The sequence below is a fragment of the Paralichthys olivaceus genome, chromosome 20 (genome assembly GCF_024713975.1).
Source record: "Paralichthys olivaceus isolate ysfri-2021 chromosome 20, ASM2471397v2, whole genome shotgun sequence".
NCBI classification, from domain to species: domain Eukaryota; kingdom Metazoa; phylum Chordata; class Actinopteri; order Pleuronectiformes; family Paralichthyidae; genus Paralichthys; species Paralichthys olivaceus.
In genome coordinates, this window is record NC_091112.1 from 10,688,666 (window position 1) to 10,706,307 (window position 17,642).

Here is a 17,642-nt window from a genome sequence, read left to right on the forward strand (position 1 = left end):
AACAAGTTATTGAAGATTCTACCCTGTTTCATTGACTTACTGAACCCATTAACTTTTAAAGCTTAAAACGAACCCATTTTGTGAATGGATGAAACTTAGGAAGGTTTCAAAAAATCCCCAAAACATGGGGACAGCTACATATGCCCTAAAATTTAACATGTAGACTATTTGTTGTCAGGTTGTACATGTTGTAAAAAATGTTTTATTTTCTGCAGACAAAATGAGGGACGTAACAAATCTTGACAACCTACACTACATTGTCACTCTTTGTAATAAATCTACTTAAGCATGCCACATCACCAAGCTCTTTTCTCCTCATGTTGACAAGTTTAGTGCCCACATTTTCTTTCTGTTGCATGGTTACCATTTGAGAAGTGCAGTCCTACCATCCCACCTTGTTATGGCCAGCTGGAGAGACATGAATGATAAAAGTATGCAAATTAGATATCTTCTTTAATAGCCTGCTGTTTTGTTCAGCTGTGTGGCCAGGATAAGGAATCCCCACTGTGTCTAATCACATCTTCTCCCACTCTTTTCACCTGAGGCATATCCGCAATCTAGTCTATTTTTGACTGGCATGACAGCATACACTGTTCTCCACTGGCGCAAATGTACGTGCATGAGGAGAAGTGTGTTTTTAAGAGTGTGATGAATTAAATCTTATCCTGTGATTAAATCTGAAGTGTGTTGTTTGAGTGCAATGCAGGAAGACGGCTGTTACAGTTTGTGTTCTCAGCGCGTTCAAGTTCAGCAGTTTATACATTTAGGGTTTCTCTCATCAAAAAAAAGACAGACGATGCAAACTTGTGAACTTGATGCTATGACCCCTACAATGGTCTAAACACAGCCCTCTAAGTCTATAGTCCAGTCTCATTCCTCCACATTGGATTCCGCAGTCTGTGCTGTGGAGGCTCTGCTGTTCAGCAGGAAATCTCATTCTGTTGCCAGCCGATGGCTAACAAGGTCAAATGACTCCAGATGAGATGGACTGTGTCAGAAGGCAGAAACACACACCACCTGCCATTAAGTCGGTTAGTCCATCCATCCATCCATCAGCTGCATACAGGAACACACCCTGAATTTAGTGGCAATAACAGACGACACGAGGGGGGAAGTGTTTACTGTGTATATGATTTGATCACATTATGACAACCTGTGGGAATCACAGCAAAACCAGTAAGCCAGCTTATGTAGCGATCAAAAGATCCCTACAGTTTTTTCTGTCTTTTCCTTTTCACACACACTTTTCCTCTGGTTGCTATAGTGATGTGAAATGGCTGCATTCTGCAGCACTGGATCAGAGCGGGGGCCCTCTCCTGCAGCTTGTGAGTTACATAGTTTTACATGATGGTATTAAACCATTCAAACACACACACACACACACACTGCTACAATTATATTAGCATGTACTGCAGCGCTTCTAGTCTAACAAGTTAAATGTTATTTAAATGTCACATCGTTTTTCATAAACAGTATGCATTACTGTAAAGTGACACTAGTGAATATGCTGCTTGTGTTATGCATCGATCACACTAGGTCTAAGTCTAATGACCTTGTAAGTGCAGCGGTTTTTCTTTTCTCTTGGTTAATTATTGATCCACAGACTCACAAGTCATGGTTAAGAATTGTCCTAATTGTTCAGAAATGTCACAGTAGTTATTGTCCTGTACAAAGAGAAAGAATCTTAGGTATCTCTTTAACCCACAGTCTTTGCAGAGGAGCACAAGGTTCACAAGTTCTTGTCTTGCGTGACTGCACACAGTCACCCAAAATAGGCTGGAATATTTAATGCTGTCTTTTATCTAGCCCTCTGTCTGCTGTTTGTTCCTGTTAGTGTTTTCAAAACACCAAAATTATGATTTCAATTCAATCCCTGCCTAAATATCTCAAAACTGACACGGAATAGATGGTTAAAACTCTTACAACACAAGGAAGAGAGGACATGGAAGAGAGAGAGACTAATTAATTGTCAGTTTTTAATCCAATTTCACGAAATAGAAAGTTAGAGAGTGTGTTCTGTTGAGCACCAATGAGCTATTTTGACTCATTTGTATTTAGTTTATTACTGTTGTGTGTTTGAGCTTCATGATATACAATTAATGTTATATATATTTATTTTCATGCACATTCAAATTGTAATGTATATGCTGTTCAGTGTTTTGTTTGATTTCTGTTTTCATACATTGAGTTGTGATTTTGACAATTAATTAATAATGCCTAACTCCCTTAACGGCCTCGTCAAACTCGATTCATGGCAGGAGCATGATGTCATTAATTTATTTATCACATCTGCTGCCTCTGTTGGCATATCTGTCAACAAGTTGCTTTTCAAGTGGGAAGTTTTGTGTCCCTTGGTCTGTGTAGGTTTAAAAGATGTCTTATAGACAGGTTATGTGGCGTCTGTGGGTTTGGCAGGACTCTCAGCTTTATCAATGAAAACAGTGCCATATTCTTGCGTCTTCCTTGTCAACAAGCTGTGAATGGTTAGCTAGAGCACTTACTGTTGTCTCTATGAAAGCAAAAAATGGTTTGCACGCCCACTCCCACTATGCCTGCAGGGAGTGCTGCACACACACTGCCCCACTACCGCTCCTTGATGCAAGTCATAGGAAATACGGCTTTTACTAAACCACTGCCATTCTTAAATTATGAGTGGGTATTGCAATACTTTTCTGTTTATCATGCACAGAGTTCTTTCCCTTTTTTTACGACAACTAATCAAAATCTTCTCTCTCCTTTCTGTTTCTTCACCTCCCCTCTCTCTGTCTGCAGTGTGACAACGCCAAGGGGCTGAGGGCCTTCTTCGACGCCATATGCTACGGTCCCAAGCACCTTATGATCTTTGGCGGTGTCTGCCCCTCGGTGACCTCCATCATTGCAGAGTCTTTGGAGGGTTGGAATCTGGTGCAGGTAGGATACTTGTCACATGTCATTATGTGTGCATGCAGTATGCAAGTGGTGTATTGCCTGTATGCACCGTGTTGGTGAACCTGGAATGCTATTGTGTGTCTTCCTATACTTACAATTAGGAAGCCTGAACTCACAACTTTAAGTTTCCAAAACTCAGTTAGTTTTCCCTTGTGTTTACAAATACGCCTTCATAAGGGTTACTGTTTCATGTACCACACATTGCTGGAAACCTGCATGATTGATATGAGCTAATAACTGTATTGCTAAGCAGTTAATGTTAATTACTAATAATTTGTATAATATATTTTACCATACGGTTGCTTGGTAAATGGTATTTGCTGGCATTACATTAGCAAAGCTTTGATTTCTTATTTTAGGCATTAAACCCCATTATAACGCCTGGTAACGCATTGACCCTCCTCATTTATTGCTTGCAGTTTCTTTGACTCTTCACTGTACTGAACTACCAAAGAGGGGAAATGCCTCCTTCCAAAGAATACATTTCATTTGCTGCAAACCCTATAAAGGTTATCAGGCACAGATAAGGAGTGAAGCCTGTGCTTGGAAGAGATAGTATAATTCAAGTGGCTGCATTTTGAACTGAATGTCACATTACGTATCGTATTTCTTCTGCTTCAAATGACTGAATCTGCTGCTTGTCATGTTTTGATTTTTTTTTTTTGTTCTTGTCTCTTTGCTTGCTGTCTTGTCGGGGTCACTCAAGAGAGTGAAAAGATTGGCAGGATGAGGGAATGAAATGATTTAAAAGTAATTTTGTTATAGTGTTCACTCCCTCTCGTTGGTAATGATCTCAGTTGTGAAAGAGAGGTTGGAGTCATAGTTGAATTTTTGGCTCCTGAAGTTTGTAGTTTGTGTGTTCCCCTCTATTTATTGGCTTGTTTGGTAGTGATTACCTGTGAGGAGTGCAGTTGCAATCTTCTGCTCTGCAGAACGCTCTGCCTGGTACAGTGTGTTCCCCAAAGCACTTTACCAACCAGGCTCTTTTTCTATCAATACACAGACCAACACCAACAAATGCACACAGGTCTGATCCCAAATATGCACCGTGTTGCTGCCCGAGTACCAAATGGCAAGTTACTGACTGATAAATGTGAAGATAAATAGCAGAGAAAAACCTGAAAAGGAACTTCTGTTTCAAGGATATGCTTAAAGAATACACCCTTGAATTCAGTGCCAATGGAAACTGTGAGTGCAGTCTACACACGCAACTAAATTACTTTCTTTGGACCAGGAGATGTGTAACTGCAAGGCCGTCCGAAAAAGCACTCAGCACAATGTGGAGACTCTTAACATTTTGAATCAGGATTCCATCTGAGCAAAGTTTTGTTGTATCATACAAGACATGATTATTTTAACTTTCTTACTAGTTATATCATTATTATTATATTCTTGGTTATAGGTGAGGCACAGTATCAGAGCCTGGGGTTAGTTATCATGTACTTATTGAGCATCGAATGTGTGTGTGTTGGTTTTTAATGTGTGGACATATATTAGAATTTGTACTGTACATACAACTGTGTGTGTGTGTGTGTTAGATGACAGACAGACAACTGTGATGGGAGCCAGTCAGCCATTGCTCCAAGCTAGGATTATGCTTTTGTCTGAAGGAGAAGGAGGTTAAAAAAAGAAGACAGGAGCTGAAAAGACAGATGTAAGAAAAAGTGATGGTATAGTGAGAAGGGGGGAGATGATTAAAAATATTGAATCTTGTACCCCGCAATGTTTAGCGGGCCATATCAGTGGCAATCTTTTTTTTAAAACTGCAAATTCTGTCAACCTGCATATTTATTACTGCAGCCCTGGCATCCTATCTGCAAGAGTTGAGTCTGTGTGGAAGGAAATTGTCCACAATGATTTTATGGGCCAGGCTTAACAAGCTCATCATTTCCACATCAAAACAGGGAGGTGGCAGATACTATCTCCAGTTGAGACAGCGGCGAGAACAACCACTCCTGGAAAAAAGCTTAATCACGCAGCCATAAAAATAGTGTTCAATCAGTGTTGATCCCTAATGAAGTCAGCTTTGCAAGGCTCAACAAAAATAAACTTCCACTGCATACTCGCTCATTACACTCCCTGCACACACTTATATGCTCATACAGTGTTGATATATTTCTACTAAAAATCTAGAGTCAATATTTTTATGTTCCCAACAAGTTGTTTAAACATGTGTAAACAGAAATTCTAAAAAACAAAATTAATGAGAAGAAAATCTGAAAGTCGAAGACGGTCAATGAGTTAAGTAGGCAAATTTTCATTAGCCTAGAACTTTCTATAGCCCCTTTTCCACTGGTTAAAAAACCCACTGACACCCACTTTCATCTGGCTTTTATCTGCAATGAGAATAGACAATTTTCTTTTTCATATCGCGAAAGATGCAACACTGGCAGGACAGCGAGGTTGGTTCAAACTGTTTAAAGCTGTAAAACTAACCTCCAGTAAAGCAATAATTCTGAAAGAAATAAAGTCAAGATAAAGACTTAAAGAGGGCTGACCTTTCTTTGACTTTTTATCCAATCTGAATTAATTAATTAATTCAAATAGAACTTTTAGTCAGTCAGAGTTCAAAGCCCATATTTGAGAATTGGTATAAATCATTTGATAGTTGACTTCTGACTGAAATTTGTTAATTGAAATTCTAAATAGATTTCACAGACAGAGTTCAGCAAACCAATAAATTATAAAATAATTTTTTTTTAAATCTGCATGGGATCAGAGGCACATATTAGATATATTTCCCAGCTGTTTAAGCTGCTACATCATTGAGATCAGTTTGCCAGCAGCACTTCAAGCTTTTAATGCACTGTATGTACAAATTGATCTGTTGTCACACTTTGTCATGGACGTGATTTGTTGTTCATATCGTTCCCTGAGCAGCTCCACTTGGCTCCGCACTTGCAGTCACATTTTGTAATGCAGTGTACTGTACATGTGCTAAAATGAATGCCCAAGCAAATTAAAATGGTGGATAAGAATGCTGCCAGGGCCAATGGACAGATGGCGAGGAGCGGATTGAGGGAACGATGGAGGAATGGCAGAGAGGAGCAGACACTCACACACTAATGGCATGAAATTGAAATTCAAAGAAACGGGGCAAGACGCAGCTGTGTTTGTGAGCTGCCATCAGTCACAAATGCCACTGATTGCTGCGTTTTCATTTCCTCAAGACAATGAGCGTTAAGGCTTTGTTTTAGCAGCCATCTTGCTGTGTGATTAATCTTGTGTTAATCACACACAGAGTATTATGTAATTCCAGAAAAATATTTTTAAGCTTTCTAAATACATGAGCCCTTTCTCTACCCTGTTTTCTTAATGTTCCAGAAGTCCATTTGCTCTACACAGCAGTGGTGTGTATTTTCTGTAAATGGCTCATTGAGTGCCAGGAAATAGCCCTAACTCTGGCTCCCATCAGTTGCTGGCCACTTCTCACTCACCAATTAGGCGTATCAGTGGTGGCACTGTTCATTTTCAGCCACGTCGAGTGTGTAATGAAAAATTATGCCTCCCGATCATTTTGCCTCTTGTAATTTGCAAGAGAAGAAGAAGACAAGAGAGCTTTATTCCTATAAATTTGACCATTTGTAAATGTGGACATTGTAAAGGAAACAACTTATTTGTGTAATGTAATTTTTGTTGAGACACAGCTGTGTCCATCATCCATCCATACACCATCAAGTTTTTTCTCAAAATGCAGTGTTAGTTGTTGTGTTAGCGTCACAGCTTAGAAGTGTTTCTTGGGCTTTTAGTCTAGAGCTCTCAAATCAATCACCAATCATCTGATTTATTCATTTGCTAGGGAAACTGAATAACCAAGTCAATACTTAGGAGGGGGGAAAGTGGATAACCCCTTTTTAATGTATTATAGTCAAGGCCTGGACATAGAGCTAATATTTACCTGTATGTGAAGCCCATTTTTCTTCTTCACTGGCTATATTGATCGTCAATGCTTCATTAAATCAGGCAATTTAGGGACAGGAAAGTTGCCTCCTTTCCAGAGCGGCATTCTCTTCTTTATTTTGAAGCCTCCAACAATTCTTTGGGCTCGTCTTTTTTATTTTCCCCCATTTTCTTGCTCTCACTCTCCCTGAGTGCTACACTGGGCGCTTCAATAAAACATGTGATGCCAAGCTCTGCAGTATTCTGCCTCACTTACGTCAAATCCTCCTGTGTTCTGTATCAATATTTCATGACTTTCAAAGTTTAGGCTAAAATCTCAGAGTGCAAGGGCAGGAATGGTGTGAGCATCACAATAGATCATCATAAATCAACACTATGAGGAGAGTTCAAGTTCACGTCTTTGTGCTACGAGTGTGTGCTGCTTTTGCCTGCTTGGTGACTAAAGGTTATATAAACTGTCTTATAAAGGTTTAATGACAAGCCCAAAACTTCCATGTCTATATTTAGTTGTTGGTGTGTTCCTGTATTTACCTGGTACAAGGTGCAGTCTTGTGGATTAATTTCTGACCTCCTTCTCTGTCTCTATATCTATCTGTCTCTTTTTCCATGAGTGTGACTGTAGGGAGAAAACCTCTTTATATACAGTCTATGGAGAAACAGAACTTCAGAGCTGCAATTAGGTCTTTTTTCAATGCTGTCTCAAAGCCCCTAGGCAACACCAAGAGGAAAAGGGATGAAGGGGTGTCCCACACTCTGTCTCAACTTGTCCAAGTCTGATAAAACACCTGATGTCACTGTTGCTTTTTGATGGGCAGAGTCTTGCTTTTGCCGTGCAATCCAAGAGGTACCATTTGGAAAGTGAGTGGGAGGACAACTCAACGTTCTTTGCATGGGTTGTAAATTACACTCCAGATTTCTCGGTCAGACTGACTAACTCGGAGACGAATGAGCCTTCTGCACACACGTAAAAAAATGGAAAGACTTCCTCTTAATTCCAGTGTTTTTTCATTCAGTCACAATTTCTCTCTCTTCTATCACAGAAAGCAAAAGAAAGTCTGAAAGAGCCGTAGTAAAATATTAATTATACACTGTATTGTGCATTAATCTGAATTCTTTTGGTCCTGAATGTTGCCTGCACTTGTAGGATGCATCAGCATGTACTGTAAAAGCTGAGCTCACACGTGCAGTTGTACCTATTTGAAGTGCAGAGCGCACACCCTATGACAGGAAACACAGTAATTAGCTAATTAGCAACATTTGTTGAATACAACTCGCTAACTGGTTGCAACTGTTGGTGTCACATATTTGCTAAACATGGTAGTTCATAGACACTCAAGAAAGAGCTGTGACAGAACATTTCTCTGTTTCTTTTCTTCCCAAGGAAATAGGAACAACAAATGGAAACAGTTTCTTATTCCTTCTTTCTATTTTTTTCTTACCACTGGCACATGTCTGACACCAAGGTCTATTCAAAAGGAATACAAGATGAGTACATGCTGAATTCCACCCTTGCATTCGAGTGTTATCATTCCCCCAGTAGTTTTCTGGAGAAGGACAAGTAAAAAGAAACTCAGTGTGTCATACTCACAGCACTAATGATGGTGCGGGACCTGCAAGCCACCGGCAACAATAAACACATTAGACACATGAATGGTTTAAGCTTGTTTTTGTTTTTTTGTTTTTTTTTTATCTTGCACATCTACCTTGTGAAGATAGTACGATACGTTGGTTTTGTGCCCCCAAATCCTGGTTCTCTTCCAGTTTCTAACTTTGCTCTCTTGGAGTTACCAAGCTTTGATTTTCCTTATTTTTAGGTCATTGAGTCCGTAGCACTTTAAAGAGCTAGCTAGTATAATGAGAAAAATCCTATGATAAACTTTTGTTAGGAAGCTAATCTAATTTTAAAAATATTACAAATTTGACTCATGCTACTAGGCAGACATTTATACAGTGAAGAAGAACGAAAAATAATTTGTTAGAAAAAATATGTAGGGAACAGGAATGAGAAATTAGTTGGAGGCAAACTGGAGAGGAAAAAGGGGGAACCAAGCAGAAGGGTTAGGGAGAACAGACAAATATAATTTAAGGAATAGCAGGAGGCTGCATTTAATGATTGAGAAAGTCAGACTGCACATGTTAGCTCCAGGGTGTCAGGGATACAATTCATTTTATAATGCAAAAAGAAGGATCACAGCTACACCTGAGTCCAAAGAAGAGGAAAAACAAGCAAGTAACAACTCTAAGTATGAAATCGACCAGTGTTACTCCAGAGCGAGTCAAAGCAATGTTGACTTGTTGTTGTCGTCATATGATTACTGGTTATGACCAGTTGAGAAAAATATTCATCTACAGGAATTCATCGGAATAATTCATGGATCTTGATGAAAAAAAAAACTCAAGCATGTTTAGGGAATTGATTGATATGAGTGTGTGCAATGTGGTGCAGCTTGACTGAAACCACGGGGACTGTTGGGCCATGGCAGAGGTATATGCCCTTCCTTTTGCTATTCTAGTTTAGTTATTTTCTCCTTTTTCTTGAGGTTTTCTTGACGCAGATTGACTCTGACATTGACAGATTGGCTGTGAGACGAAGTTCTGAGGCGCAGTTAACTAATAGGCTGTGAAGTGAGATTCAAGCAAGTTAATTCTCTCTAGATTATTTAGAAGTTAATGTCTTGTCAGATCACGATCAAACCTGAGTAAGCCCATTTCGTTTTTGAGTTTTGACCGAATGAGCTTCACCTAATCTATACCACAGCACCACGTTCCCAGTGAGTCTTTACAAAACTCCAAAAGACCCCTCCTCCTACCCGCTCCTCACCTCCGTATCCTGTGATTTCTTTCCTCAATATATGGATGTTCTCACAGGGGTTGGGAACCTCATCGACCCAAAACATTTATGTCTGAATTTGGCTTCTATAAGGCCAGCGTTTGGAGGATCCCTTGTATCAATATCAAAAACAAGGGCAGACTCTCTGAGCAGTTGGACATCAAAGAGGACCCAGCTCCATTACAAGCCATTAAAACCATAACGGTTGCTTGGAAAGATTGAAGCATAGAGGATCGATAAAGGGCAGTTTAACTGTCTTACACATCTCACTAATATCTGAAACATCAACTCCCCTTCAGAGAGAGACAGTGGGAGGGAAAGGAGGATGAAGTTAGTGGGGGAGAGAGAGGAAATGGAAAGAGACTCTTGAGGTAATTGCAGAGTGCTTCTCATTCCTCCTGCTGGTCTTCCTTTGCTTCACTCTCCCTGCTGTATACTGTATGTTTGCAGTAATGACATAACATTTACATAGTAGATAGGTTAAACCCTTTCATAGGTTAATTCAAAGCCAATGTAAACACACATGTTGATACACTGACGGACCAACAAACCGCAAAGCAGCATCACACACAGCTCTACAGAAATATTGGTTTGACTTGAAAAAAGAACATTTGTAGAGAAAAAATTCTGTACATTAATTCCAAATAGTTACAAATATTTAAATTGTGCTCATGTTACATTATTTACCTTAACTTGGACTCTAACTAACTAACTATGGACTCGTCTCTTTTACACAAAAGTGTTTTTGTTACAAACAACAGATCCAGAAAAGCTTGAAGATAACTCCACCTCCTTGATTAAATTCCTTTTCTTCTGTGTCACTCTCCTCTGTCTCTCTTTCCTCCCACACGATCCTCTTTTGCTTTATCAGGGCATCAGGATGCGGAAGCGTTAAGCCTCCTTCAGGTTGATACTGAGCTCAATGCTATTTTCTTTCCCCCTTGGTGCAGTCATTGAATACCTCTCTCCTTTTTAGTCTGCAGCTGCAAATAGAAATACAGTGTGAAAAGTCATGATAAAGGATGGGCATGTGTAGTATGTAAAAGCAACATCAGGCTAAATTGTCAGTTTGCATGGGGAAGATGCATTCTTACTAAGAAAAGTTTACCCAGACGTTTATATTAGTTAGTGCTTTTTTTCATCAGCAGTGTATGTGAACGAATACATTTGCACATGACATGCGAGGGTTTACAGTAATTACAGTAATTGAGAGGAAACAGGTTGTTAGTAAATAATAAAAAATAAAAACATAGAATATACACATTCATGAAAAATTCATGAATCAGTGTTGCTCAGATGATGTCATTAAGAGATATTAGGGAACTGTGTTAATCCCACTCTACTTTGCCTTTTTCTGAACTGTTGCCAGTGAATAATTTTGAGTTCCTTGTCAAATACTTTTTTCAGAGGCAGCGAACAGTAGGCCAACAAAATCACAAATCCCACTGCCAGGTGGTGTTCTCTTTGAGCGGCTGTGCTGCTCAGGCTTTGACTCCTACAGACAAACAATTGTTCATACATGCACAGATGCAGAAGCAGAGATGTGCATGTTCAGTTCGCTTGCAGACATTCTTTACGCTTGTACTTCCTAACATGTTTCTCTCACACCATTTCAAGTCTATCCCTCTTTTCCTTCTCCTGCTCAATCTCTTGTGTAACAAAGGAGCTTTTCCTTTTCAAAGGGCCGTAGAAACCCTTGGGCTCCCAGAGTAGGAACTGGTATAATTGGCGAAGATGTGGCAAAGCGTTTGGCAAGAGCAAGTCCCATATTCTAATTATGCTGACAGAGATAGAGGTTTGTACAGTTTCAGAGCACAGAGGGAAACGAAAAGCAACCTTCTTTTATGAATAATCATAAAATGCATTCTGCTTCATTGTGCTACGTTGTTACTGCGACATTTGATACAAGATTTATCTTTGTTTTGTAGCTGCAGCATCACATCTACATGTAAATCGGAAAGCATGATGTGCATTTTGAAAATGACTGAGCAGTTTCTTCCTGTATGGATTTTCAAATGGCACCCTTTAAGGTTTATTTATGTTTCCTAACTGGTGCTATTACATCTATGTAGACCATGCCATTTCGTTATGATGCCGCCCCTCAAATCACATGTACGAACACGTGTATATCGTAGATTAAATCTGTCTTCAAAAAATTTACAAATTTACCACAATGAAGCTCATTTACACAAGCAGAATGAACATTTAGAGTATTGGCAGCTAGGGTTGGGTATTGATTGATTTTTCAAATGGTACATGTGCCACAACTGATACCTGTATCTGGAAAAATAGCACAAAATGTTCATGATAAATCAGTTGATGATAAAATTGTCTCTTTATTGATCAAAAGTTAAGTTGAAATTGAACCTATTAACTGTTTAGAATATTCCTAACTTAAATATACAAATATAAATGAGTGCAAAATTCATTCATGAAAATCCCATAATAAATCAAATCTTACCCAACTACAATAATTTAACACTAAATCACAGTTTCAGTGCTTAATGCAGCAAAATACTTCAGCTCCAAATTCATCATCAATTATTTCCCCACCACTGGGGCCAGGGACATCCACTCTGCCAGCTGGTGTGGTTGGTCACACAACTGGTCAAACATGGTGCATCCCTCTGCTTTCAAATGTAACCTGTGGTTGGCCAGGGGCTTCATTGAGTTTTTCGTGTCCTCCCTTTCAGTGGAATTATTACCAAACATTTGCTGTACGTCTCGTGGTCAAAATCCTTTCACGTGAAATTCAGCCACACTTTTACTACTCTAGGTAGTTACTAGCTAACTGTAGGCTACCTGAGCTATATAAAGAGTAGTGTTGCCACCAGAATTTATTAGTTTATGGCAGCTATTTCAGTGCAGGCACAGATTCCGTGTTTGATCCGGTGCCTGATTTCAGTACCAAACTCATCCTGTGTGATATTAAACTAAAATCTAAAGACTACTACAAACATGTTGGGACACAGTGAATAGCAGGTCTGCTGTACAGAAACACATCCTACCCACAGGACTTTACTTCCCTCAATCACCAATGCACTGACAATGTGGAATTAAACTTTATAGTTTTGTGTTTGGCAGATGTAGACTTTATAGATGGCGACAGGCTCTGCATCCCATTGAAGTGAACAAGGCTCGGCAGGGAGTGAGAAATAGACATGGCAATACAGATGTACTTCAGATAACTTCTGAAATTGATTGACTGGTAAGTATTGAACTTTATAGACAGCTGTAAGGACAGAGTTTTTCACCTTGACAGGCAGCACAGAAACTATATCGCTTTGGCTTATGTGAAGTGTGTTTTATATATAAATGTCCTGAGATGCAGGCAGCACAGCATAGCTCTTTTTAAAAATTTAATTCAAACCTTTTAGTCGTCTGCAAGCAGCGGGGCCTGAGAGACAAAACAGCAGCACAGCTAGCTCATTAGTACAGAGTGGATTTTGTCTGTCTACCCTTGAAATACACACGCACACACACATGTAACATTTACCTTCACTTGCATTCATTTCCTGGAGACACAAATATCTGCTTTTTCCCCAACTGCACAAACCCACATAATTACTTGCAGTAGACTAGTAAACAGAGATATATACTTTGATCAACTTGCAGAATATACAATCTTATGTGCGCGCACACACACACACCACACACACACACACACACCACACACACACAAATGTGTCCAGACACTGAACTCCATAGGTTTATAAAAAAGGTAAACTAAGGTAGAATATTCTTCAGCCCTGTGCAAAGAATATGCATACTGATATTGTCTTACAACAACATGCACACACACACACACACACACACACACTCTAAGACAAGGTAGATGCATTCTCAGCTTGTACCAACCGTTAAATTTATAAATACCCATGTGGTATTGAAAGCGAGTTTGTGTTTGACTCGTGGAGTTCTGGGTATTTCTGTGTCACATGCATCAGAACTATTTCTCATCATGCTGTTTATTTTTAACTGCTGCATTTTAGCTATGCTGTTCTGTCTTTTCTGATAATCTGATTCAGAACTAACTTTCATCCACATCAACATAACCTTTAGTGGATGTTCATAATTAGGAAGCAAAAGGAGATTTCCTGTTTGCGTTCACTTAGAGCAAGTGTAAGACCCGATGGTCCAGATTTGATCTGTGACATGAAACATTGAACAACTTTTTTTAATGGAGAGAAAACATTACATAAAGTGGGCTGTACAATAAAATGATTGACATCAGGCTCCTTCTTGAAGACTGACAGCAGCATCTTACACCTGACTGGTCAGACAAGCCAGCCTGGCTTCAGTTGATCAGTAGTAGTGGTTGCTTTAGAACTTCCAAAACCATTAAAACGAAAACACATCCAGCACCAGCGAGACCTGAAACAGGTTCTTGTTTACGCTGTATATGTGTCTGTGTGTGTGCCTGTCCAAAATCACTTAGCAACACATGAACTAAAATTCACAAAGCTTTGTGGGAATATTGCCTGGGTGGGTATCTCCAGATTATTAACATTTGGAGATCATATGAGACTTGAGACAATCTAAAGTGTACACTGTGTTACAAAGTGACGTCCCACCATATTATTTATATATTTGTGTGTGTGTGTGTAATATCAATATAAAGTGCCATATTGTGATATAAAAGGGTCATATTGGCATGTATCACCATCCTTTCAGCATTAAATATGATAAATCTCGAGGTGGAAAAAAACTAGGAATTAACAATAGTTAGGTATTATCCTATTTATATATTTTCTTACATTGTGCTTTTAGATTCCCTTTGCTGCAATTTGAACGAATCATTTTTTTCACTGAAGGCTTTATATTCAAGTTCAGTCCAATATTTAATACCATCACCTGCAGTTGAGAGGATGATACTTAATTTTCAGTTCAAAGCTGTCCTGTGGTGCTTTACCTGAGCAGTGGCTCTTGTAGTTTTGCATAAACTGATGACAGTGCTTTCAAGTCCACTCTGTATGAAATCAGGCATGAAATACAGGTACCGTAGAATTTGATCACAGTGAAAATCCAGGATTTATTCATCTACCGAAACATGGATGCAGGGTGAATATTCCTCTCACACACCCACAACACTTGGCTTATCAAACCACTTCGCCTCGGTTAATCAATCTCATTGTTCAAACAAGATCTATCCCAGTCATCTCATCTGGATATGCAGTATGATATATACAGTACGCCTACAGCAAGAACTCATTCACATATGCAGAGGAAATCAATACCAAGCTCTACATTTTTAGTGATCTGTAATGGATTTCTTTCATTAAATAAAGCAGCTGCAGTTGTGCTTGTGCTCAGGATCACTGTGGAAGGTTGCAAAGGAAGACTAGAGATTGTGAGATGTGGAATCTTCAATCACCATGTTACCTGATATTTACCGCTCAATAGGTTAACGCCAAGGGGGGTCACCGCTTCCTGTGGCGGAATGCCGTGCATTTTTAAAGAGAAAGTACAGACTTACCAGTGGGATGCCAGCTGCCTCCCTTAGTGTTAGGAAACTCACATAAACACACCACCACTAACCTTTAGCTCCAATAAACACCATTAAATATGAATAAGGACATAATTGAAAGTAACCACTGGCTGTTTCTTCTTTTTTTTCCCTCCTCCACGCACACACACACGCACACACGCACACACGCCCATTTAAACCTAAGAACTATACATTAACTGGCTAACTACTTGACCAAAAATAATCTTAACATTTTCTCTGGTGTCATTAGGACACACTGAAAAAAACGTACACAAATTCAAGCCTTTCACGGTGCCTGAAAATGTAAGAACACATGTTTATCAGCAACGTAAACAGTGTTGATTTATGACTCCCCCTTCTTCCCCTCATCCATTTCAGAGTGATTTTGTACAGGATGATAAAGTGTGTGAGACTTATCAAAGACAACTTGCGAGAGTTGAATTCATAGAGGCTATCAAAAGACAACAATGTATCACTGGTGAGTTTGAAATATTTATTTTGTCCAATCGATCGGTTTCTTGAACAACTCTCCCATCACCCATACCGACCCCCTCCTCCTTGATCTCTCCAAACTGCCATCATGGATCTATCAGGCTGAGAGAGAGAGATGGAGCAAACATTGTGCCCGCAGTAGATATTTAACTTGGGCTGGGTGTTTATCCTGCAGAGGTAAACTTTTATTTCAGCCTCTGTTGTGGCATTACTTCCTGTTCCCCCACTGGCAGAGAACAGTGGGAGTAATCAGCTTAATTGGTGTAATTATGGGGTAAGCGGTGAACCTTGAATGCACGCCTCTGCTTTTCTAAACGGATATTTACAGATTATGGGGGTAAAGTTTTCTCAGCAGCATTTAGCTTAGTCTCCTTTTGTCTATGAATAGGGGGACTATAATCTACACAACATATTCATAACAGAGAAAGCAGATTATCCAATCCATTGATAGTCTTTTTGTCTAAGTAATCTTAAATAAAGTCACACCCAGAATGAGTAGTTATGTAAAATTCATCTCACCCCCCGTCCAGTGTTCCTCCACATCTTTGGCACAAAGTAATTCTGCAGGAGTGCAACACTGCCCTGCAGAAACCAAAGGTTTGAGTGGTGTTCAGTATTTGGTGTTATCGTGCTCAGGGGTCCTTCATGTTTCTTGATGTCTGACTGCCAGCCCACCTCAGACCCTGGCCATGTCTCCTCTCGCAACCCAGGAGATAGAATTTTAAAAATTTACAGTCCTCTTTGAGCTAGCCTTTTGGCCCCTGCAGGTCTCTGGAAATTGAAAAGTCAGAGAGTAAAGAAGAGAGCCAAGGTAAGATGGAGGGAGCAAGGCCATGAAAAACAGTGAGCGGGGTTTCTCTGTAGCTGGACAGGCTTTGTATTACTCCTATACCAATCTCTCCCCCTCTCTCTCTCTCTTGCGTGCTCTCATACTCTGTATGCATGCGTGTGTTGTGTGTATATATATATAACACACACACACATGCATACAGATGCAATCATTGAAAAATTGTACTTGTGTTGAGGACAATTGATTAAAATGACCGGTCCCTGTGTTCTCAGACCTCTATACGGCGTATTTCACAGCTGAGGCTGTTTCATTGCCACCATTCGAAGAGTAATTGAAAATCCATGGCTGATTGACTCAGACCCTTGGTAATTAATTTTCCTTCAGTTGAAGGGCTTTGAGACCAACAACCACATCTGTGGTCTGCCAGGGTTGCTCTCTCACTTGATTGGTCAGTTGCTCCTCCACCACTTTGATCCAAAACGAAATTGCTCAACAACTATTGGATGGATTGTATTATATATCCATTCATATATAATACATAAATTAACTTTTGGTCATCTGCTGACACCACCTGCAAGAGACACCACGATGTTGACATTCGTTGTTTTAAGTGAAACGTGTCAACACTTACTGTTTTGTGCAGTTCGTATCTCCAAGTTAAGAGCTTGTGGGTAGATAATTTCATTTACTCACAAAATAAGAGTTTAAACTTGGGCTCATATCCAGTTCTGTTATTTAGTCCCACTAACTAGTCCTGTTTTTAAGTGCCTAACACAGCACCTATTCATTTTTAGAGTCAAGCAACTAACTTGGCTGAAGGACAGGTGATTATATCACTGTACGTATGAGTGGTAGTCCTCTCTGATGAATACAAAATCATGATAAAGTTAATTTGCACGGCTTAGGTCCTAGCAGCTGAGTATTTCTCTGTTTGTGAGAGAATGCACGCTACAGTTACATTGTCTAATATGACACTGATGCATGCAGGCCACAGCATTCACCTCTATACTCTCCACTAAACAACAAGAAAGGAAATGGCATCTGCACGTGAAACCAAAGAGGAGTTATAGCAGTGACTGAGTCTGATTATTCAAGCAAAGAAAGAGCGAGAGAGACGTAAAAGCATGTCTCACATTGAGGGACCTTGGAGACTGTGTCTTGGAGATGAGTCGCTGATATATACCCAGCACTCCAAGTGTGGGAACAGGCCACAT

General features: G+C 39.7%; 1 protein-coding gene across 5 annotated transcripts in view; it reads left to right on the forward strand.

Annotated features, from left to right (window-relative positions):
* gabbr2 (gamma-aminobutyric acid (GABA) B receptor, 2) overlaps positions 1–17,642 on the forward strand; it is a 162,412-nt gene that overhangs the window by 48,148 nt on the left and 96,622 nt on the right. For all 5 annotated transcript variants that reach the window (XM_020090789.2, XM_020090791.2, XM_020090788.2 and 2 more), the window contains one exon: positions 2,773–2,910. In XM_020090789.2, coding sequence (XP_019946348.1) covers positions 2,836–2,910 — 75 coding nt within the window. In that variant the 5' untranslated portion in view covers positions 2,773–2,835. The remainder of the gene's footprint in view (positions 1–2,772; positions 2,911–17,642) is intronic.